The following is a 22,831-nucleotide window of genomic DNA, read 5'->3' on the forward strand; positions in this document are numbered from 1 at the left end:
ATATACAAAACCCTAACAAAAATGCACACGATTTCATGATTTACGAAAATTAGGAGAGATGAAATTTGATCATGGGTTAAGGAGTGAGACGGTCTGAGTGAGAGAGAGAGTGAGTAGATGGAAGGTCTATGAAAACCCCGTTTAATTCTCGCTCCTTCCGTTTTGAAACGTGTGTGATTCAGTGTTGTTTTACAAATATACCCATATAATATACAGATTATACCTAAGAGCATCTCCAATAGCGGCTAGCCCACCGGTTAGCCGATTCGCGTCGCTAGCCGAACCATTAGAACCGGTCAGCGGTATTTCGGCGAGCTCTAGCCGATTTGTGGGCGCTAGCCGACCGCTGGCCGATCCCGCTAGCCGCCATTGTAGGCTCAATTTCGGCTAGCCGGTTGAATTTTTTTTAATGTATTTTGTATGCATTTTTTTTATTGCATTTTTTAATGTATTTTTTTATTTCATTTTTAATGTATTTTTTTTATGAATTTTTTTTAATTATGTAATTCTTTTTAGGATGGACCTTTTTTTAATTTATATAAAATTAATGCATTTTTATTGCATTTTTTAATGTATTTTTTAATAAATTAGTGAGGAGTAGAGTGGAGCCGTGGCTTGTGTGTGGAAGCCCGGATTTTTTTTATTATGTAATTTTTTTATTTTTAGTTAATGTACTTTTTTTTATTTAAATAAAATTAATGAATTTTTCCCGTATATGTATCGTAAATTTAATTCTGTATTTTGTGTTTAATTCCGCAAATGTAATTGTTTTTGAATTATTTTTATTGCGGCTAGCCTATTTGATTAAAATGTTGATGTGACAGGTGGATTTTTAGTACCGATGACGTGTCAGAGAGAGAGGCTAGCATGTGTCTGGCCTAAAGCCATTGGAGATGCTCTAATGCAACACGGATTCATTTATCAAAGTGTCATCTAGTCCGGCCATCCATTTGATCTAATGGCTGATAATAAGTTGGAACAATATATCGATATTAGCATCCAGTTCAAAAATTGAAGCTAAATCATTGCCGCCAAATCACGACGACACTTCGAACGTCAGTGGATACTACTGATCGAAGGCGCCATGGAGGAACAAGGTTGCATTTCGATCATGTTCAAAGTTTTTGCATAGATCTTAATTCTATCACAACGATCAGAAAAAACTAGTCTAAGGCCACGGATTTTAGATTGATCATAATGAATTTCTCCAAATCGGTCGAATGAGCTATTCATTATAGTGTTCAAGCTCTACGATCAGACGCAGAACGGTAGGGATTTTTCTACATATAGGAGGACTGGAGGAGATCGGAAATTGCTAGCAGATCAAGCTCAATCAGAGTATTTTTACCATTTACGCCATTAATATTTCATTTATGCTTCTTACTTCGCCCAAATTGAGTAACTGGAAATGTTAACAATCGTGGAGTTCAGATTTCACTGTTATGAACCAAATTTTTGATAATGGTTACTTGTATCTCCGTGCTTCATCTCTGTTGGCTGAAATTCAATTTCGTTTTGAGATATGCATGAGCTCATGCCTGCCAGTTGCTTGACTAAATGCGCCAATATAATTTTTATACTCCTGTGCGTCTTATCTTGCTCGATGAGATGCCACTGGACAGATATATAAGGAAGAATATAATGGCACAGCTTAATTATTATTCTAGATGGCGAATGCTCCTATTTGTTCTTCAGCGCATTGAAATTCATTACTAATACTTTGTTTTACTGCATCTTAGATATAAATATACTTATGTGAAACATACATCTATTTTAACTCTTTTCAGAGTTTCTGTGTTTTACAGTTTACGTACAATAGAGTCAGATTTGTTCATTTTTCAGTATGGCTATGAAGCAAGAGAGAATCCTATGATACAAGAAAAACCTTTATTAGAATTACAAACTTCATATGAAGTTCCACAACAATCTTCAAACTTATAGAACGTGTGTAGATATGCAAGCCATATACACAGCCAAGCCGAAAAAATAGAAAATAAATGTAAATTTTGTTGCAAACACTTGACAGCAAGCCAAAAAGGTGAAAAAATTATAAAAAACTTAGAGCTAGTTTAAATCAGAAAACTTCAAACTATATTTAAAGCGAAATGAGTTTATTTACTTTCTGGAATTGTTGCCTTTTTTGGAGATGGCGATTTTCCAGTAATGGCTTTCTTCACCTTGGCAATTGAATGCTTCACTTTTGATCCAACACCTGAAAGTATGTTGTGAGATTTCTTATGAGCTACTTTTATGTCTGCATCTCCAATATCAACCATGACGGGTGCTTCAGAACTTAAGTCTGATTTTTTCTGTTCATGTGATTCCTCTTCACCATCTTTCTCCTCATCTGTTTTCATGTTTTCGTGCTGAGCCTCATCAATGTTTTGAGCAGGCATGTCTTCAGCGTGCCTGGTTGGCTCTTTTTCTGTGGGAGAATGATCTGCCATCTCAGAGATTCCTCTTGTAGATACATGAAGCTGATCTGACAAGGAAGCCTTGTCAGTCTCTTCTGATTCCGTATTCCTTTCCATTTGATGGTCCTTTCTTTCCTTATTTCCGCATTCATCTTCTTCTTGCTCAACTTTAGAAGGTTTCACCACTTCATGTTCACCTTGGAAATGTTCTGTAGATATATTCTTGTCAAGTTCTAGATTCTCAGGAATCAAATTCCTGCTGGTATCACCTGCTTCCAGGACAACATGCCTATCTTTCAAGTAAAGAGGAGATGCATCCAATTCTGTTACACCTGTGCTACCCAATTCTCCATCATGTGCCGGCTCATTTTCTGAAGTGGTGATGTCTGAACATTGGGCATGTGGTAAGAAGAGAGGGGAGTCAATTTGCTGAATTCCCTCTTTTTTCTCATGTTGAGCTGTATCCTCAACCAATCTTTGATGAATGCTTGATTCCGGGACCTTTTCTGTATCTGCACCATTGAGACTTTCCAACTGACTGGGGATACTGTATGTATTTTTCTCTTCTTCATGGACGTCCACATTATCCCCTCCCAGTTTCTGTTCTTCTATTTCTTTCTTTAGAGTCTCTAAGACCGGTGCAGCTTGAATTGGGTTTGTTTTCTGTCCTTCACTAGTCTCTGTTCTTTCTTCTGGATTTCCTTCCACTGGATTATGATTGCTTGATACTCCATAGGATTCCTTAAATAATTCCTGGTCCTGGACATCCTCGCTTATACTCCTGACACTTTGAATATTCTCTGCATCATCTTTTTCTTCCATTTTCACTTCCGTAACGCTCATATTTGATTCTTCTGGCAAGTCATAAAGTTTGGTCTGCTGGTCTTCAGCCTCCAGAAGGTTTCCTTCTGTACTTTCTCCTATGTTTTTTTTTGATGTGGAATTCACCAAAGTTTCAACTGGTGTGGAGGTGTCGGCCATCTCTGTGCATTTTTCATTCAAATTTTCCACCTCTTGACTTTCTGATCCAGTTGCTCCTGGGACTGGCACAGCAGCTCCCAAATCAATCCCAGCTTTTGCTTCTTGCACTTCAGCAGTGATGCATGCATCCTCTGAGGGTTGTTCTGCTAGTGCAATGTCTTTGACCAGCTGGTCTTCGGTTCCCAGTGGGGTTCCTTCTGTACATTCTCCTATCTTTTTTGCTTCTTGCAGTTCAGCAGTGATGGATGCATTCTCTGAGGGTTGTTTTGTTAGTGCAACATCTTCACTAGCAGAGGATACTTCACATTTGTTGATGTTTTTAGGATAATCCTCTTCAGAAAAAATTCCTGTTGTGGATTTTTCATTGTCTTCCGGGGTGTCCAGGCCAACATCTCTAACTGCATATTTCGATATATCTTTGATTTGAGGTGATGAATCAAACTTCTCAGCCTCAAGATAGGCTTCTTTATAAGTTTCTTTTGCTTCCTCCTTACTTTTCCCTTCTGAATGTATCAAAGTTTCCTGTAGAGTAGATATCTACTTAAAAAATGGTGGTCTATAGTACAACACTTTATTAATGATGAATATGGGTGTATGCTATTCCCTTTACCTCATCTTCTTCCTGCAGTTTATCTGAGCTGTATATTTCATCTTCCTTGTTCTGTTCCTCACTTTCTTTCCCAGGGATTATTGCTATTTGGACAGTCTAGACATCAAATATTATAGGTTATTGAAATAATACTGAAAGTATATTTGGTGAACCTGCAATTTCCTATGTATTACGAGTGCCATGCTTCAGATTGGTCATCATAGTGTAGAAAGTGAATTTTAATGAACATACCTCTTTATATGAATCTTGAGTGTCTGGGTTCACGCCTATGTCTAACTCACGGACATTTTCATCGTCTATTTTAGTTGTGGGCTCCTCAATTCTCGTTGCTTGATCTTCCTGGTGGAGAATTCTATCAATTGCTTTACCTGTAAATGTCTTTTCTTGTTGGTCTTCTGGAGCCTTGTCATCAGCTTCTTCAGAAACTTGTGGTACCTGCTCAATGAATGGGATTTCAACATCATAACCTTTATCATGAAAACTGAGTATATATTTTCTCATCATTTCTGTATCATTTCCAATCTTTGTTAACTCGTACTCCATCCGTCCCAAAAAAATGACATTTGGGATGGCACGGGAATTAATGCATAATTGGTAATGTAAGAAAGATGAGTAGAAGGGTAGTTAAAAATAATATTAGTGGATAGTGGGGCCCATATTATTATTAGTGTTTAATGGTGGGCCCTAGTGGTATAAGTTGTAAATAAATTGATATATATGGGTAATGAGTTTGGGAGAAGTTTCTATAAATGGAAATGGGATAGTTTTATGGGACAGACGAAAATGGAAAGTGTCCTTATTTTTATGGGACGGAGGGAGTATGTTTCTTTGTTGTTTATGTGTTGATCTTGCTTAATCTCTTCTTCTCTGTGACTATCTGTGATTACCTCTAACTCACAAGAACCTTGATGATAATCTTTAACACCTTCATGTTCTTCCTTGATCTGCATAATATATCATTTTGTTAAAGGCCTTGACATTCATCTAACAGAAAGAACAAAAAAGATGCAGTAGATAAGAAGAGTTTACTCTTGGTAATTGCTCCTTCACGCTTGAAATGTCATCCTTCACGATTTCTTTCTCACACATAGTCTCTTCTTGTAATATGTCCTCTATTACAGCTTTGTCAGATTGTATTCCTGATCCTGTGTTAAGATCTTCTTCCTCTGCTTTTGTCTCTTCTGTTTCTGACTTTATGTTGAAACTTTGACCTTGGGCAATAGATTCAAGGCTCCTTTTATCAGACTCATATCCACCTTTGTTTTCTCCAGGCGTAAATGCAACTTCAGTTGAGTCTGACCTTTTCTCAACAATTGTACCCTCAGCATCTTGTCCTTGTACAGATGAGGGAGTTTTCTCCTTGATTGCTGGAACTTCTTCTTCATTTTTGGTTTCAAGGTCTGTAACAGAGTTGGATGTCGAATCTTCCTCTAATGCCACAGAGATTGGGCTGCTTGAAATTTCCTTACACCTATTTGAAGACACTTCTTCTTCGCCAGTCACCTCCTTTGATTCTAGGACGTCCAAAGAAACAGCATCATTAGGCAGTGTTTCTTTTATATGCTTCTGGTCATTTTCTGCCTCTCTTTTAGATACTTCTGCTTCCTTTTCTACATTTGGAAGTTGGTCCTCTGTTTCTGTACATTCTCTTGAAGCTGTTTCTGCCAAAGTTTCACTTATTGGTATTTTCTCCAAGTCCGTTTTGTCATTAAAACTGTTTGCTTCCCCAACAAGTGGATCATTAATCTTCTCCAAAACCACAGATTCCATGCTGGTACTATCGGATACATGCTCGTTGCTTGTCATCTGTTCCAAAGACAGTTTTCAGATAGAATTCAAGAAAGAAGCAAACTATAACCAGAAACATATAAAAAGTATATTGGGGTCTTGATTACTTGCCTGATCAGATGCCACTGTTACGGCATTAGTTATTTCAACAGCCTTGATGTAACCTTCTTCCTCCTTTGTTTCTTCTTTAACATCAGCACTATCCGTCTCTTTGGGTACCTGTAGATCCCCATAGATGGTGAATCACAGATGTCAAGTTGTCTCTCTTTCTTTCAAGTGCTATTAAGCTTTATAACAATCTACACAACCTAATGCTGAAAATTTCCCCCTGTTCTTTAGCTGTTGGTTTGTCTTAATTTTGTCTTTTAACTGAGTGGGTATAATATAATTCTTCATCATCTCGGAACTTGATTCCTTAGCTCATATTCACTAACTTGCTTGACCTCTTTGTATTCAAGCTTAACAATATTTTGAATTTTGTATTATTCCAAGCTTCAAAGCTTCTTAAAACTAGTCTTTAGAAAATCTGAACCCTTCCTGTTATGTATGAACTGTGAAATGTATTCATATATTGAGTAGGCACAAGCATGAGATAACTACTTAGGGGAAGGGGAGAGGTAATGACGAAAATAAGTAAAGGAATAGTCATATTTGTCCAACTATATCAGATCTTCTAAACGACAATTTTGATACACGATTATTTGATTATGGGTTTTTAAAAGTTATCCATATTTTGGGTATTTTTTTGAAACTCTGATTTTCTGAGTCAAATCTCTACAGTGATTTTTGTTTCGCTTAAAAAATGTTAAAAGTCTACTCCGATCTCTAAGCCTGACATTATGATAAACTCTTATGTTATAGGATGGTGATCGTTAGCATAAGCTTCTTCTATAATAGCAAGTTGTAATATTAGAAGACATCATATCAGAATATACTCTTACTAAGTGATTTTATTCAGGCCTAGGATTTTAAAATGTAGTGAACTTTTGTATTCACCACTCACAGTGTAACTCAACTTTGTAAGTCCAAGAATAATAATTTATGTATCAACATTGTGAAAACTAGTTTTTTTTAATAACAGATTACTTAATTTCAGATAGTAGTAACAATATAATAATTTGTTATTGGGCAATATGCACCCATAAACTGTGTATGTGACTGTGTGTGTACTGTATATGTGTATATATACTGAGGTGTGTGTATCTGTGTACATGTATCATTGTAAGAAAATCCACATTTTACTTGTGATTCTTAGTCGTACCTCAAGTGCAAGATCATTCTTGTCAGCTTCACCTGCATCGGTTATTTTGTCGCTTATAATTGTTTGGGAGTTATCTTCTAAGCTTTGCTCCTCAAGTGAACAAGATGCTTCTATGTCACCACTTGAAGTAGATGTTTTATGATCCTCTGGCTGCAAATTCTCTTTCTCTGGTGTAGTGTAGTCTGTACTCTTCTCATCTTTGGGAACTCCAACTGTGCTTGGTTCATCGCTAATTTTTGGCTCAAGCAGAATTGACTCGTTTTCACAGGCCTCCTTTTTTGAAATCTCAGTTAGTGGTGGTCTTTCTGCTTCCTCTTCCAAATTTATATCATGTGTCATTTCTGAGGCAGCCACTTTGAGTAACAAGTCCTTGTCACTATTCTCATTCAAGACATTCTGTAGTATGGATGAGTAATTAAATAAAGGGATGTACATGCTCAAAGGAAACAATAATACTTTGCTTCCTATTTTTATTGTTCACTGCTCAACATGATTCAATTTAATATGAATCTCACCTGTAATTCTTGAGTTTTCTCGTTGGTAGTAGCTGCATCAATTCTTGTTTCCTCTTCTTCATCACTTGGTATTCCTTGTGAATTTTCAGTCGGGATTTTCTCCTCAAGGATACCCTTTTCCTTTGTGTGTTGATCGAAATCAGATGTTTTTATATTTTCAGCCGGGATTTCTCTCTGCACTTCTTCCATCAACAAAGCACTCTCAGAATTTTCGTCCTTTTCAGACAATTCTGACCCACTTGGTTCTTTTATCGAGGATACTTGTTCATTTTCTTCATCCAAATGCTCTTCCAAATTCTCATCTGGAAAAATTGTTGGTACATTCTGCAACAAGAAGAATAACGTCACTACCATTCAATGAAAAGCTTTTGTCGCCTTTATTTATTTCGTGTATACTTATGATGAAGCTCCTTATTGTAAAATAGTAGTATCAACATTGTGAAAACTAGTTTTTTGAGAACTGATTACTTAAGTTCAGATAATATTAACAATATGACAATTTGTTAATGGGCAATATGCACTCATTTACTGTGTATCTGACTCTGTGTATGTACTGTATATGTGTATATTGAGGTGTGTGTATATATACTGACCTCGTCCTTAGGAGTTTCGTTTTCAACGGTTGTTGGGTCTAGGATTTGCTCCACAATGGAACTTTCTGCATCTTGACGTGGAGCAAATGCCTTGATGTCCTCAGTTGCCACTTGAGAGGAGTCAATAGGATCCTCAACCTTTGCTACTTCCTTAACCAACGTGCTTTCTGTAATGTCATCTTTTGGAGTATCTGATACTGATGTTCTTTCACTATCCTTTACCGATTGTTCTTCACTTTCCAGTATGAAGTCATCTGCTTGATTTTGTGAATCTTCTTTAGTGTCCTCATGTGGTGTGGTTGCACATTTCTGCATCAAGTATAAAACATTTGTTAAATCTGTTAATCCTGCAGATACACATTCGTGTTAATTTTTATCCAGCATAATACAGCAATTCATTTTTCAAAAATTTGTCCACTGATCTTGTGATAACAATGTCAGCTTACTACTATGATTCTCACCCTATCCTCAAGAATTTCTTGCTTCAAATCAGTTGGATCAAGTGGTTTTGCATATTTTTCGTCATCCATGGTTTCTTGAGAACCTGTAGTTGGCGCTTGCTCTTCTAAGGGGTTTGCTTCTCTGTCATGACCTGACGAAGTACCTTTAATATCATCATCTGCTACCTGTGATGACTCAATATGCACATCTTCCTTTACCAGAGCACATTCTATTTTTTCCTCATCTTCATTCAAGTTGGCCTTTACAGTGTTTTCATATGCAAATTTGGTCTCATGGCTAGTAGTTGGTTCATCATCATTGATCTTTTCTTCAGGAACTTCTTCAGAAGGAGGTTCTTGTAAACCATCCACTTCTACTGGTGAGTTATCGTCACTGTCTCCATTTTGAGCGCTTATCGCAACATCCTGTGATGATAATAACATAAGAATATGATTGAGCTAAAAGAAGAAAATATATTATCGAGTTCTCTTTTCACTAAGAACCGAGCTAATAAGTATCCTTGTTGTCTTCAAACTAGTAAACAACAATTGATAGTGCACTTTCTACATCTACTTCAGAGAACTTACATTGTTTTTGTCAGCAGCGTCAATAGTTTTTTCCTGTGTTTCATCAATTGTCTCTTGTGGATCAGCAGTTAGGATTTGCTCCTTAGTGGGGATTTCCACTTTTTCTTCTTCTTTGACTGGACTACTTTCAATGGAGGACAGTGCTGGAGCTTCTGAAGAAGGAATATTTTCAGTCTCATTTTGTTCCCACTGCGAGCAATCTTCTTGGACTTGCATGCTTTCTTCTTTGTCCTCATATGGCGTAGTATTTGCAATACTTTGCTGCAAGTCCAGACCATTTGTTAAATCTACATGGCATCATACTGATAACAACTTGTGTCTTGGGGATGACTGAAATAAGAGTATGTTACTATAGTTTCAATGCTAAAATGATGATCAAACAAGAAGTTAGAACTACAGTGAAGGTTTATGCCAATCTTCTAACAACCAACCCAAATATTATAATGTATAGTTATGCTCGCATCAGGAAAACTTAGTAATTCGTGCAATATACAAACTAGGCATGTCACGATCCAGATTATTGTAAGTTTGATTCTCACCTTATCCTTGAGAGTTTCACCCTCCAAAGTAGTTTCACTAGCAGCTATCTCCTCTTTGCTATCATCAAGATTGACAATGTGGCTTTGCTCATCTGGAGAACTTATTTCTCTCTCTCGAGTTAAATGCCCGGTTTCAATCACCTGTGCTGCCTCTTGCAATGACTCGACAGATGCTTCTTCATTGATCAAGCCACCTTTACCTATTTTTGTTGACTCCTCGATGTTGGCGTTCCCAGCTGAAGCTCCGCCAAGTTCTTCAGTTGGCATGTTACCATCCTTGCCACAATCCGAAATATCTTCTACAATATCCTGCGACACATATAAAAATCATAAAGTTCAGTTCGCCAAAGCCCCGGAAAAAGGATACTGTTGACCAATGACCATTTTCTTTTAGGGTCAAATTTAGCCATTTACTGTTTACTTGTATGTCATACCCTTTTCATTTGGGATTAAATCTAGCCATTTATTGTTTACTATGTGTCAAGTAAGTTAATGATGATAAGGTAAGTACATTATTCACCTTTGTCTCAACATTTTCCTCATGTGTGTGAGCCACATCAACAGATTCTCTCTCTGCCTTGTCAGTTGAAATTCCCAGTGGATCTGCATTTGTGATTTCTTCCTTCCCATACATATTTTCTGTATGCTCCTCATTTTCCATTTTAGGTGTCATTGACTCTTTGCCCCTATTTTTGGGTTCATCAGTATTTTTTGACTCCCTAGCATTGGTTTCCTCTACTTGTGCTTCTATCACAGATGAACTTTGGTTTTCCTCTTCCACACGTTCCTCATGTTCCCTTGCTGAGCAATCCACTTGAGTTTCTTTTGCAACATTCTGCAGCCAAATAGTAAATATAAACTGATAAGCTATATGGAAATTATTTATGTTCAGTTTTCTTCTTCTTCCATATATGTATGATTGTAAGAAAATCCACATTCTAGTTGTGATGCTTAGTCGTACCTCAAGTGCAAGATCATTCTTGTCAGCTTCACCTGTATCGGTTATTTTGTCGCTTATTGTTGTTTGCACTTCTTCCGTCAACAAAACACTCGCAGAATTTTTGTCCTTTCCAAACAATTCTGCTCCACTTGGTTCTTTTATTGAGGATACTTGCTCATTTTCTTCATCCAAATGCTTTTCCGTGTTCTCATCCGGAACAATTGTTGCAGCATTCTGCAACACGAAGAATAACGTCACTAACATTCAATGAAAGACTTTTGTCACCTTTATTAATTATCATTCTTTTTTAGTACTTCCTGCATACTTATGATAAAGCTCGTTAGTTAAATAGTACTCCATCCGTTCCATGTTAATTGAGTCATTTTTCAATTATGGGAAGTTCCAAGATAATTGAGTCATTTCTATTTTTGGCAAAAAGTAACCCTCCCTCTTACTTTATTTGCCATACACTTAACACACTATTCTAATCTCCGTGATGAAAAGAAGTGCCTCTATTAACAAGGAACGGAGGGAGTAGTATATCTGACTAGTACCTCTACAGTTTCTTCCCTCTCTGCTGCTGCATCAACTGTTCCACCCTCTGATCTTTTGTCCACCAAATCTGGTGCTTTGGTATCTTCAGGATTGACATGCACATCTTCTGTATTTTCTGTATTCGGCAGAAAACTCTCTGTATCCCTTTCATCATTATAAAACTCAGCTTTATTTGGTTCTCCATCCTCAAATCGAGTCTCTTGCACTGATGCATCACTGATTTCCTGTGCCAAAAGTAGAGGCAAAGGTGGCTCTTCACTTTCTTCTGCTGAAACATCTTTCTTTTTATTTTCTGAACCTTCCATTTTAACCAATGCGATTCCTTCAGTATCCTGAGTTGAAACAGTTGTTAACAGATTCTGCAGAAATAATTAGAAATTATCAACTCCATGAGTTTAATGATAAATAATTTTAATATTTTCAAACTGCAGCCATATACTATATCTCTAAGTAACTGAAGGGCCATTTTGTATTATGAATATCATCTTTACCTCACTAGCTTCCTTGTGTTTGTCAGACTCATTGATAATTTTGTCATCCGTATCATCGCTCATGACTTCTTGGAGAACTGTATTCACGCTACCCTCTTCGGGAGAACCAGAAACAATTGGTGGAAAATTCTGGAACAAGTGAAAAATCAATTGAGTAACTGCAATATAAAAAGTACTTATTTTTCTAGAAAGAAAGCTGTTAATCTTCAAGTGTTTCTATGACTAAGTGAAAGGGAACCATAAAAAAATTGTTGGAAAAATCTAAACAAAGAAGAAAGTCAATTTACTGACTGCAATGTAAAGTTATTATTATTGCTGCTATCCATTTTATTCCTTTTCTTGTTATAATAAATCTACTATTCTTTTTAAGTTTGTGACTAGGGGAATAGCACCCAAAGCTGTTCATAGCAGGAGAGTTTGTTATCCATACCTCATGACTGTCCTTCTGTCCCTCAGCTACATCACTTGTTGCTTCTTCTGGAAGAACTTCAGCGTTCTGTCCTTGGGTTATATTAGAAACTTCATTATTTTCAAGGGCTACATGCAACGGTTCTGCAAGATTTTCTATCTGTATGTCTTCTTTCACCAAAGTACATTTTGTACTTTGCTCGTTTTCAGGTAGTTCAGCTTCTTTGTGGTCTTCACTCTGTCCTTTGATTTCACCCGTGGCTGCTGAGGCGTTATCATTGGTGCACCCTGTTGACACTTCTTTTAATGACAGACCCTCTCTGTCCTCTCCCAAATCCTCATTATGATCTATTTGTGAGTTTGTGACTTGGACAACTGAGCTCTCCTCAGACTTCTCTGCAAGCTTTGGGTCGCTATGATCTGTAGTAGCATCTTCCATGGTTTTAGACTTGCATTCCACATCTCCATGGCTCTCACTCAAAGTCTTCTCTGAGGGAACTCCAAAGTCTTCTGGCGTTGTCACAGGCTCGACACTTTTCTGTAGATCCGTTTCTTCTTCCTTAGAGAGTGACGAGTTTAAGTCCCTCTTGCCCTGTAGCTCTTTGGCATTTGAATTCTCAAGTGCAATGATGGTTTCTCCAGATGTACTATTTTCAACACTTCTTTCATTTTCTAATTCATCCTGTTCTGAGGTAATCTTATTTTGGTCAGAATTCCCTTCCTTAGAGACTTCATTTCTGATAATACATGGAATGTCCTCTTCTGTTGGTTTCTCATCCACAGATTTGTTGTCTGTTGTCTTTACTTGGAAATTTGGCTCCTCACCTTCAGAGATGCAAGGCGTACGAGACTCAGTTTCTCTGCTCACTAGGTCAGCTTCCTGTAATATCTCCTCAGTAAGTGCTACATCTGTGGTGGAGGAATCATTTATGCCATGATTATCACTGCTTGTGTATTTAGGTAGCTTAGTCGCCACCTCAGTGTCGTCCATATCAGGATAAACAAGTGTATCTCCCACTTTTGTTTCTGAGGTCGCAACAGATGAACCGAAACTGCACACCTCTGGTATCACATCTCTACCATCATCTTTGTCAGTGCTGTTACATTCTTCAGCATTCCTTTGGATTACTTTCACATGTGTCTCTTCAGTTGTGGCCAATTCTACTGGTCGATCAACAAAAGTATCAGAGCCATCTCTCAATGTTTGATCTGTCTTTTCACTATCCTTACTGATATCAGGTGAAATGTTTGTCACTTCACCACTTGAGAGATTCTGAAGAAAGAACAAAAACTATTAGCCCCATGAGTTTAAAGATTAATTAATTTTATAGTTAAGCCATATATTTCAGCTCGTAGAGTCTCATCTTGTACCCCAAGAACTTCCTTGTGATTGTCACCCTCGTCACTTATTTTTCCATCCTTATGGTCACCCGTGGCTTCTTGTAGATCTGCATTTATGCTTCCCTCTTTGTGAGAGTTGGAAACAATTGCTGGAAAACCCTGCAACAAGATGAAAGGTTAATATGCCGGCTTTATTGTTATTATTGTTGTTGTTGAAAGTGAATTAAATCAAGAGCTAGATTGGAGGAGAATCAGTCTAAACAGTTTTTGCCCATCTTCAGGAGTCTACTTAATTTTTTCATTATAGTTTAGTGCTCATGTCAAGGAGCCAACTTTAGGTATTAAAATGAACAAACTAACGATTAGTTATGGATCATTAGTTGCTTTGGTACCATATAGAAATGGTCCACTCACCCCCTCATGAGGCCTCATAATGGGGAGGCTTATTGTTGTTGTTGTTGATATTAACTTATTACTGTATTATCTTTTCTTTTCTTCAAGTGTCTGACCAGGGAAAAAGCAAATTTCATTTCTTAGTAGGAGTGTTATCCATACCTCAACACTTTCCTTTTGTCCATCATTTGCATTGATTGCATCCTCTGCCTTGTTTGTGTCTCCATGCAGAGTTTGCTCCTCTGGAGGAGCTTCTACGCTGTTTTCTTCGTTTAAATCAGACACTTCATTTCGGCTTTGCTCCTCTTTGAGGTCTTTATCCTTGTCTTTCACATTATCTGTGGCTTCTAGGACGATGTTTTCATTGGTCTCCCCAGTCGATACTTCTGTCAGTGTCTCCTCTTTAAAATGCTCATCACGTACTACCTGTGACTCTTCAACTTGGACTGGTGAGCTCTCAAAATTCTCTACAAGCTTTGGGGCGTTATGATCTCCTTCTGAGATGCAAGGTGTATGAGACTCCGCTTCTTTGCTAGGGAGACTAGATTCCACTAATATCTCCTTCGTAAGGGAATCATACGCGCCATGATGATCGCTGCTCGTCTCTTTAGATAGCTGAGTCACCGCTACTGCACCGTCTGTAAAAGGATCATCATCTGTATCTCCCACTTTCATATCTGAGGTCACAACTGATGGATCCGTGCTGCATTTTTCTGGTACCACACCTCTGTCTCCATCTCCATCCTTGCTGATGGATTCTTCAGCATTCTGCTGGCTTTTTTCCGCCAACGTCTTTTCAACGAGCTTACTGACATTGGGTGCAATGTTATTTGCAACCTTGTCAGTCGAGGGTGATTTTAAAAAATGCTCACCCTCAACTACAGAAAGTCCAACTTGCTCCTCTCTCTGCCATGTTGGATAAAAATATTTATTTGTTGATAAAAAGAATAAAAGATAGTATATGCTAAAATAGAGAGTTTTGTCTTAAAAGTAGCAACATAATATCCACTATCACTGTAAAATTCTGCAAATTTGATGTAGATGCATGTCTATAATAATATCTGGCTAAGTTATTTCTATGTTTCAATTTATTGATTGCATTTTCTTAATATCAGTGTTATAGACCTTATTGATCTAGCATGTGCGATCTGCAGAGTTTCAGAGAGGCAAACTGTGATATATAGTAATTTTATATCGTTAAAACAAAGTGAACCCAACTAGCTTAACACAAGGTTTCCTGCTAGAGATCTTGCTTAAAACCTTTTGAAATAATTTTTCACTTGTATATGGAGTATTTGGGATTAGCTGTTTGTCAGTATAAATGGCATGTGATCTCTAAGATAGTTTCTTCTTATTACCAGAGATTCATATAATCATCCAAGAAATGAAAAGCGTATGTTTTGTAGTAGTATATTTCTTGTAGATGTTTGAAGAAATAAACCAATGTTTTGCTAAGATTGATATATAAGAAGATGCACAAAAATATGACCAAGAACTTGAATTTCATATAGGTAATATTTGGAAAAACATCTGTAGATCATGAAACAACTTACTGCTTCATTTACAGGTAATGGAATATCTGCATCAGTTGCCATCTCCGACTGCGAATCTGTGGATTATGGAGCTTAACACATCTAGTTTTTACAGGTAAGTGCTCTTACGTGCTAGTTATTTTCCTATATAAAGGTATAAAAAGAGGTGTTTTAAAGAAATGATCATGTTTGGTAGATGAATGCAATAATGCTGCTGACTGTATCATTTTGTTAAAGTTGGCAAAAAGTGACAAAAATGCCACTTCACTTTTGCTATTATTTTTTAGTTGGCTGGAGATCGACAATGGTCCAAGGGAGTGTGATCACTCACATGCCCAACTTGCTTTGATGGAAAAAAAATCACTCATTCTAAAATAGGGTCAATTATTTTCCATGCTCACTTATTGCTGATGCTGGAAACAATAACAAGAGGCCATGTTCTGATAGTATATACTTAGTCTGTTGGCTTTCGTTGTGGGACAATATTTCATTCAATCTTTTGGACATTATTTCCGAAAAAAGCTGCCCAATATTCCTCCAGTTTTGCTATTCATGGCAAAGGCCATCAAGGGTCTTAGACTTAGTCCGTTTAAATCTTGATAGAGGGCTCTATAAACAATACTTGTCCTACTGACTGCTTGAAAAATACTCGATCCGTGCCACCTGAGTTGGGCATTTCTTTTTGGTAAGAAGATTAAGAAATGAGTGTTTAAAAGTTAAGTGAAGAGAGAATAAAGTAGGAGTAAAGTAGGAGAGCGAATAATGTTTTTGCTAAAAAAGAAAAACAACTCAACTAACTTGGGACGACCAAAAAAGAAAACGACCCAACTACTATATTTGGACATAACTAGCACAAGATATACTTAGTATTGATCTTCGAAATATATTTCGAGATCAAGTGATTTTCCTTGTGATTTGAGGAGAAGGTTATTTACGAGAATTTAATTAGGGTGTAATTTACGCATGGTTAGTCCAGCTAATTTCAGATGAAGCCAAAGCTTATATTCTAGAGATAATGATGGTTAAGACTTTTCAATTCGATAGACACATCATATGAAATGTAAAGGAATCTTACTTATTAATAAAATCAAGAGGGATGAACAAATGTGTGGTCATATTGGTGTGCTCAAAGATATTTTAAGTGACATTATTGGTGATAGAATTAATCAGAGGGAATTGATAATATTAGTACTTTTTCACATGCTCACTTTGCTTAGTTAACACATTTTAACATAACGTTCATTTTGTACGCATTTACTTGTCGTTCTACACGTCTAGGTGAAAAGATGATCAATAATTATTTTATTTCATAAAGTTGATCATAGATACTATGTTTAATTGAGCATTTACGTTTACCCCCTAAAAATGTAATCATTTAATATGTTATTGGTATAGATTGGAAGTTGTTGGAGTTGGCCCTTGGGGTCAGTCTTATTTATGCTATTAGATCATTGATATCGATAGGATGCATTGCAATTGATCATCACCCGGAGATATTGTCAGTTGTTTAGTGGTTATCCTTATCTTTAGTTTTATTTAAGATTTTTGATTTAGTGCGCAATAAGATTATATCTCCAATGACTTATAACTGAAACATATGCACATACATTTTCTTTAACTAAATCATAACTTAAAAGTTAAAAAATCTTAATTAGCTTTTAAATTAAGTTGTAGTTACTACCCCCTCCACCTTAAAGAAGATTTTCTTCGATAACACATGATTTATGCAACTTTATTTTGTTAAATGGAGAGAGTATAAGAGAGAAATAAAGTAGCTTCAGCTTTTGGTAATGAATTATTTTGATTGGGACGGACCAAAAGTCAAATGGGTCATCTGCAATGGGATAGAGAGAGCAATACTTATGTTAGAAAATAAAAGAACAACGATGTACGATGAGGAAAAAGAGTGTTTATAACAAGAGAATTGAAAACATAGTAAATATGTATTGGGGATATAATCAAATGCAAACTTTATATATTATACAAACTCCAAACTATGATCTGGACCGTTAGATTTCAAGATTTGATGTCAATAGATTACAAATACTGTCAATTATGAAAACAGAAGTGTGAGATTAGATGAATTATGAAAACATGGAATTCATTATAAGGGCGTTTTAGTTCACTTCATGTTTTCAAATCCATCCTATGAACTAAAATGTCATTATAGTGAATTAAATCGTCTTTGTAGTGAACTTTTGCCCTTATAGTAAACTAATGGTTTTTATATATGAAAATTTTAAAACTCAATCTCAACCTTTCATTTTTTGATCTAGCAGTTATGATTTGATCTCTAGTTATACACTAAAGATGTGGTAGTTGTATAACACTGGCTCTATGTACTAATGTACATAATTCATGTATGCATTCTATAAGGATGCATTACCCTTACAACTCCCCTAATATGATAAAAACATAACTTAATCTTAGACCATTTAAATCCTGAAATGGATCGAAAAGTATTATTGTTAACCCAAATAATATCATTTTCAAAATTTAAAAGGTAATTTAGTTATTGCATAATTAAAACAAGCGGGTAATTGAACAGTCATGTACACAAGACTTATTAGATTTCTACCTAATCACTCTTCCTCTCCCAAAAATTATCTTAAAATTTTAAATTTCATATATCACTCTCCGTATATTTTCTTTTTCAATAAATATATCAAATTAAAAGTAATTTTACGAGGTATCTCACGAAATCCTAATTAAACATATGTTCACATATTTTTTTATAATATAAAAAATGACAGTTTGAGTGATAAAATGATAATTTTGTCGATCGAAAATAATACATTCTGAAAGAAAATGATATTGTTCTGCAGCCTTCAGTGTTGTATGATTGTTTAAATAAAAAGTGACATTCTTCGTGGTAAGAAATGATAATTTTGCTGATTGAAAATGGTACATTTGGAATGAAATATGATATCTTGTTGCAATGTGGTTTGGTTGTTTAAATCTAACTAAATACTACTCCCCACTTAATAAGACTCATAACTAATTCGTTGGACAATTTACATGTGCCAAATCCAACTGATCAAACCTAATTTTCATAAAAATCAATTGTCTCTACTAAGGACTTGAATTTCACACCAAATACTGACCTCAATTCCTCATCACAAACATGAATCTATAACTTCTGGAAAAAAAGTAGGGTGTGATTCATTATTTAGTCCTAAACTTATTGGTTAGTAAGTATTTTTTTGAAAATTTAATCTAAATGAATAATTTAATTTTCTAATAAAAGTCTCTTATCTTATCATATTTTTATTTAGCACGTCTGCTACTTTATTAAGGAGTACATTTTAACATGATTCATTAAATACTATTTTTTTTAAATGTTGTATCAAAATAAAATGTCTTCATTAACTTGGATATAATAAGAATTATAAATTGTTCTATTTTCCCTTTGAAAAAGTACTACTCCTATCTAATGGACACAATAAATATTATTTTTTTATACTTTTTGTGCTAAAATAATCTTTAAATTAGTATATTGAAGTTTAGCATGTTAGAGCATCCACATCGGTGCTCTTGCGGATGAGCAGGAGCCGTGCCGACAGCACGGACGTGCTCTGCCTAAGAGCACCGTCCTTCTCGACGAGCAGGCGACATGGCGGCTTCTGGTTGGGTGGTGATGTCCTATCGCCCCCTACGCGATTGGACGTCGTTTTTATACCGTTAAATTTATTTATTTTTAATTTCGTAAAAATAGAAAATGATCCAAAAAATTAAAGAAATATATGTTCGGATTCCCAAGCCGTTTTTCGACCGCTATTTACAATTTGTTTATCCCAAAATCATCTATAAATACTCACATTCATCATTCATTTTTTACATCAAATTATCTCTCACCCGTACTTCTCTCATATTTTTTCACACAACTCACCTTCATCTTCTTCTCTCTCTCAAACACTCTCTATAAATTAAAAAAATGGATTTGTACGATATGGATCGAATAATTGCGAAAGCGGAGAGCGAATAACAAAAATATCAACAATACTATGCCGCCTATAAAGCCTAGTCAAACACATTTGGACGAAATTCGGCCACGAGTAGTGGTTTTTTAATTTTATGAATTTTATGAATTTAATTATGTAATTTTTAATTTTTAGAATTTTAATTATGTACTTTTTTTATTTGTTAGTAATTTGTAATAGTATTTCGGGTAATTTGAATGCATTCTAATATTGTGGAAATATTTTTAGTAATTGAAGTATTTAAGTTGAATAATAGAATGGTAGGACCCATGAATAGTGTAAGAGTATACCTTGAACAAGAACAATGATGTAGATGTTGTGCACTTGTGCTTTTCTGAAAGAGTAGGGAATTAAAATGAATAAATATAGATTCAGCCTACATCTATGCTCTTGCGTAAGAGCATGCACATGAATCCTGTTAATTTAATAGTACTCTGTATTTTATTTGTTTTGAATCCACACATTATTTAATTGGGTAAAAATTTAGTGGTTCAAATAATCTGACATGTCCAATTAATTACAATTATGAAAAGAGAGGACAAGATGAGGAAAGATATGATGGCGTAATTTTTAAGATGAGGAAAGATATGATGGCGTAATTTTTAAATAGTTGAAATTACCATTTCACAATATATCCATTCCAGATCATTCGATTTGGTGGCTCTCCTGCCATAAGAGTAGTGATTTAGAGACGTAATGTCTCCAAGCCATAATAACATTGTGACTAATTTACCCTAAAAGCCATAATATACCTAATTAAGCCATAATAAAATTTGGTAAGTTGCATTACAATTATTGTTAAGTTTCATACTACTTTTATTACGTCTGACTAATTCTTGATCACTAAATCAATCTGATCGATATAAGTTTGTTATGTTCAAGTATTATTTTTGTAAGTTTGTTATTTTCAACTAATCTTGTTGTAACTTTGTTATTTTCAACTAGGTTTATTATTTTCAACTGATTTACCTAATTAGTAGTATTAATATATAATATAGTATTATCAAATTTTAATGTGTTGGGTGTTATATTAAAGTGAGCTAAAAAATTTATTATTTTTTAAAGATTATTGTGAATAAAAAGTGATTAAAAGAATAAGTTTATCAATATTGAAGATTATAGTATTATAATTACAAAGTAATTATTTTTTGTCACATGTTATAGTAACTCTAAGTATTTACAGTTCAAAAATATTAGATAACTAATTATTTATATTTTATAGCACTAATTATTTGTTAAAAATTATTTAAATTCACATTTATAAAGACTAATTCATTAAGAAGTCTGAAATTATTTGTTTGCTGATAAATCTTATTTTATTTGTAGACAAAATGTACACTAAATATATAAAGCTAATAAAATTAATATTTAAAATTATAAAGAAATATCTTTAAGTAAATGTATTAAAATGGGCATATATAAAAAAAGTTATCAAATCATGTTTTAAACAATTAGATGATTGCAACATGTTATTAAATGCATGCATCATCTATGCATAATCAAAATTTATATCCTTAAATAGGTGTATTTAGTAAACAAATTAATGTAGGGGTAATAAAGTACATATACAAAATATAAATTTAATTAAAAATATAATATAATATATACTTACCATTTTTAAGCATTATGGCTTGGAGACATTATGTCTCCAAAACATTTTCCCTATTATAAATAGTCCAGCAAGATTAATTTGAGTATATCATTCATCATATCTACTTTCAAACCTGAAACCTAAATAAGCTTTAACAAAACCGAAAAATAAATATTGAAATTTTTACTAGCTCGGTTATGTTAGATTCATAGTTGCGTTGCTGTTACAAAATCTTAAATTCGACCATATAAAGCCAAGATCTAAGAAACAATATGCTCCATTAAGATATCATGTGTGCAATTAAATATGTGAAGTTGATAAACTTAAATGATGGCTTAAAAATTACTCCTGGTAATATATTATGATTAAACATTGCTAAACCTTGTCTTTGAGTCATAAAATATAATTATCCCAAGTTAACATCATTATTAATTTTAATTAATAGAGTACTTGTATAAAGCTTTTTAGATATCCGCACAACATTTTTAGCATTATAAATTGAAATTACAAAAGTAGGCATGACCGCGTGCTTCCCTTAATATGTTATTCGATGTGACATACTCCATATAGTTTACAATTTCAACATATATAGACATCAGACGATGTTGATTTCAATAAATACTAGTAATACATTTGCAAATCAAACTATATGATTAAATACAGTTAGGAAAATGTCTATTTTCAATTACGTACTCGGATTCATTACAAAATTGGATCATGATTACATTTTACGGTGAATTATATTTTCCGTACCTAAATTTTGGACTGGGAACAAATATGTGAAACTCAAATTTTAAAATATCATCACAGAATACATAAGACTTTAAAACAATATCGATGGGCACTTTTAGATAGGGTTAAACCAAAATCTTTCTCCGAATTCCGGTTTTTCCCATGAACTATGAGATTTGTTTTTAAAACCACGAACTTTCATTTCGTTAGGATTTTCCCCCGGCGGGGCAATGACGAAACCCGGGTTGTCTACATGTCAATTTTAATCCTATTTGTCACTAAATTGATTACTTGGATCCTATTTGGCACAATAATACATATAGTCACAAATATTACATTACAAATGACAACTTTTGAATAAACAAAACACAACTTTAACATTTTGAATTATGCTATTCGGGTCGGAAATGTGCTATTCGGGTGGGATTGGAAAAATTCTAACGAAATGAAAGTTCGTGGTTTTAAAAACAAATTTCATAGTTTATGGGAAAAACCGGAATTAAGGGAAATGTTTTGATTTAAAAAGCCAAAAACCGCTTTTAGATACTAGTAGTATTCTTTTTTGGTCCACACTGCCCTCCAACACTTAAGGTGCATATTAGTCTATTTATTTTTGCACATATAATATACTAATGTGATTTATTATGCGAAGGAGGTCTGGATCAAAAATAAAGTGAAGACACTAATGTCTCACTCTATTAAGATTTCATTGGTTTCAGTTCCACCGATACGTAGTATATTTATTTGTTTAAATATTTACATTAGCTTAGTGGCAGAACCACGCTATTAACGAGCTTAAGTATAAATATTTTTAAAAACTCTTCAATGCATTAATGTTAACCATTTAGGTTTCGCACAGCACATAAGATATGACTAAAAATTAATTAAATGATTTAGCCTAACAAATGTAAAATCGTTAGTTGGGATTTTCAATAAAACTGAAAAGAAAAACCGCGGAAACAGAAATATTTTTTTCGGAGCAAACAAAATAATTTGTCATGGTCTGCCGCCCCTTATGTGGATAACTGCCACTCCATTCTAAATCCTTATAATAAGTAGAGATGTACACACTTTGTGGTATATAATCCAATTATTCAAAATGCATTATTGTAGTATGCATACTAACGGAAATAGTATAG

At 34.7% G+C, this 22,831-nt stretch overlaps 1 protein-coding gene across 1 annotated transcript; it reads right to left on the reverse strand.

Annotated features, from left to right (window-relative positions):
- Positions 1-1,870: 1,870 nt before the first annotated feature.
- On the reverse strand, positions 1,871-15,613 carry LOC125200748 (A-kinase anchor-like protein). Its single transcript, XM_048098500.2, has 20 exons — positions 15,411-15,613; positions 14,020-14,763; positions 13,495-13,623; positions 12,146-13,396; positions 11,716-11,844; positions 11,224-11,583; positions 10,691-10,903; positions 10,250-10,564; positions 9,730-10,038; positions 9,191-9,451; positions 8,624-9,028; positions 8,163-8,471; positions 7,570-7,893; positions 7,055-7,450; positions 5,905-6,012; positions 5,035-5,811; positions 4,893-4,949; positions 4,237-4,440; positions 4,006-4,101; positions 1,871-3,917 (listed from the first exon to the last, which is right to left on the reverse strand). Exons 1-20 carry the CDS (start codon positions 15,450-15,452, stop codon positions 2,112-2,114), a joined length of 8,235 nt encoding a protein of 2,744 aa, XP_047954457.1. The 5' UTR covers positions 15,453-15,613; the 3' UTR covers positions 1,871-2,111.
- Positions 15,614-22,831: the final 7,218 nt, after the last annotated feature.

This window comes from Salvia hispanica, chromosome 2, assembly GCF_029641045.1.
Source record: "Salvia hispanica isolate PSC_SH4W2 chromosome 2, Shi_PSC_v1, whole genome shotgun sequence".
Lineage (NCBI taxonomy): Eukaryota > Viridiplantae > Streptophyta > Magnoliopsida > Lamiales > Lamiaceae > Salvia > Salvia hispanica.

What these genes read in the sequence shown, in the direction of transcription:
- LOC125200748 (XM_048098500.2), bottom strand. Translation starts at nt 15,452, where the DNA reads ATGGCAACTGATGCAGATATTCCATTACCTGTAAATGAAGCA. An exon ending in AACACAAGGAAGCTAGTGAG is followed by an intron (nt 11,584 to 11,715) that starts GTAAAGATGATA and finishes TTATTTCTGCAG; the next exon opens with AATCTGTTAACAACTGTTTC. An exon ending in AACTGCAGGAAGAAGATGAG is followed by an intron (nt 3,918 to 4,005) that starts GTAAAGGGAATA and finishes TCTACTCTACAG; the next exon opens with GAAACTTTGATACATTCAGA.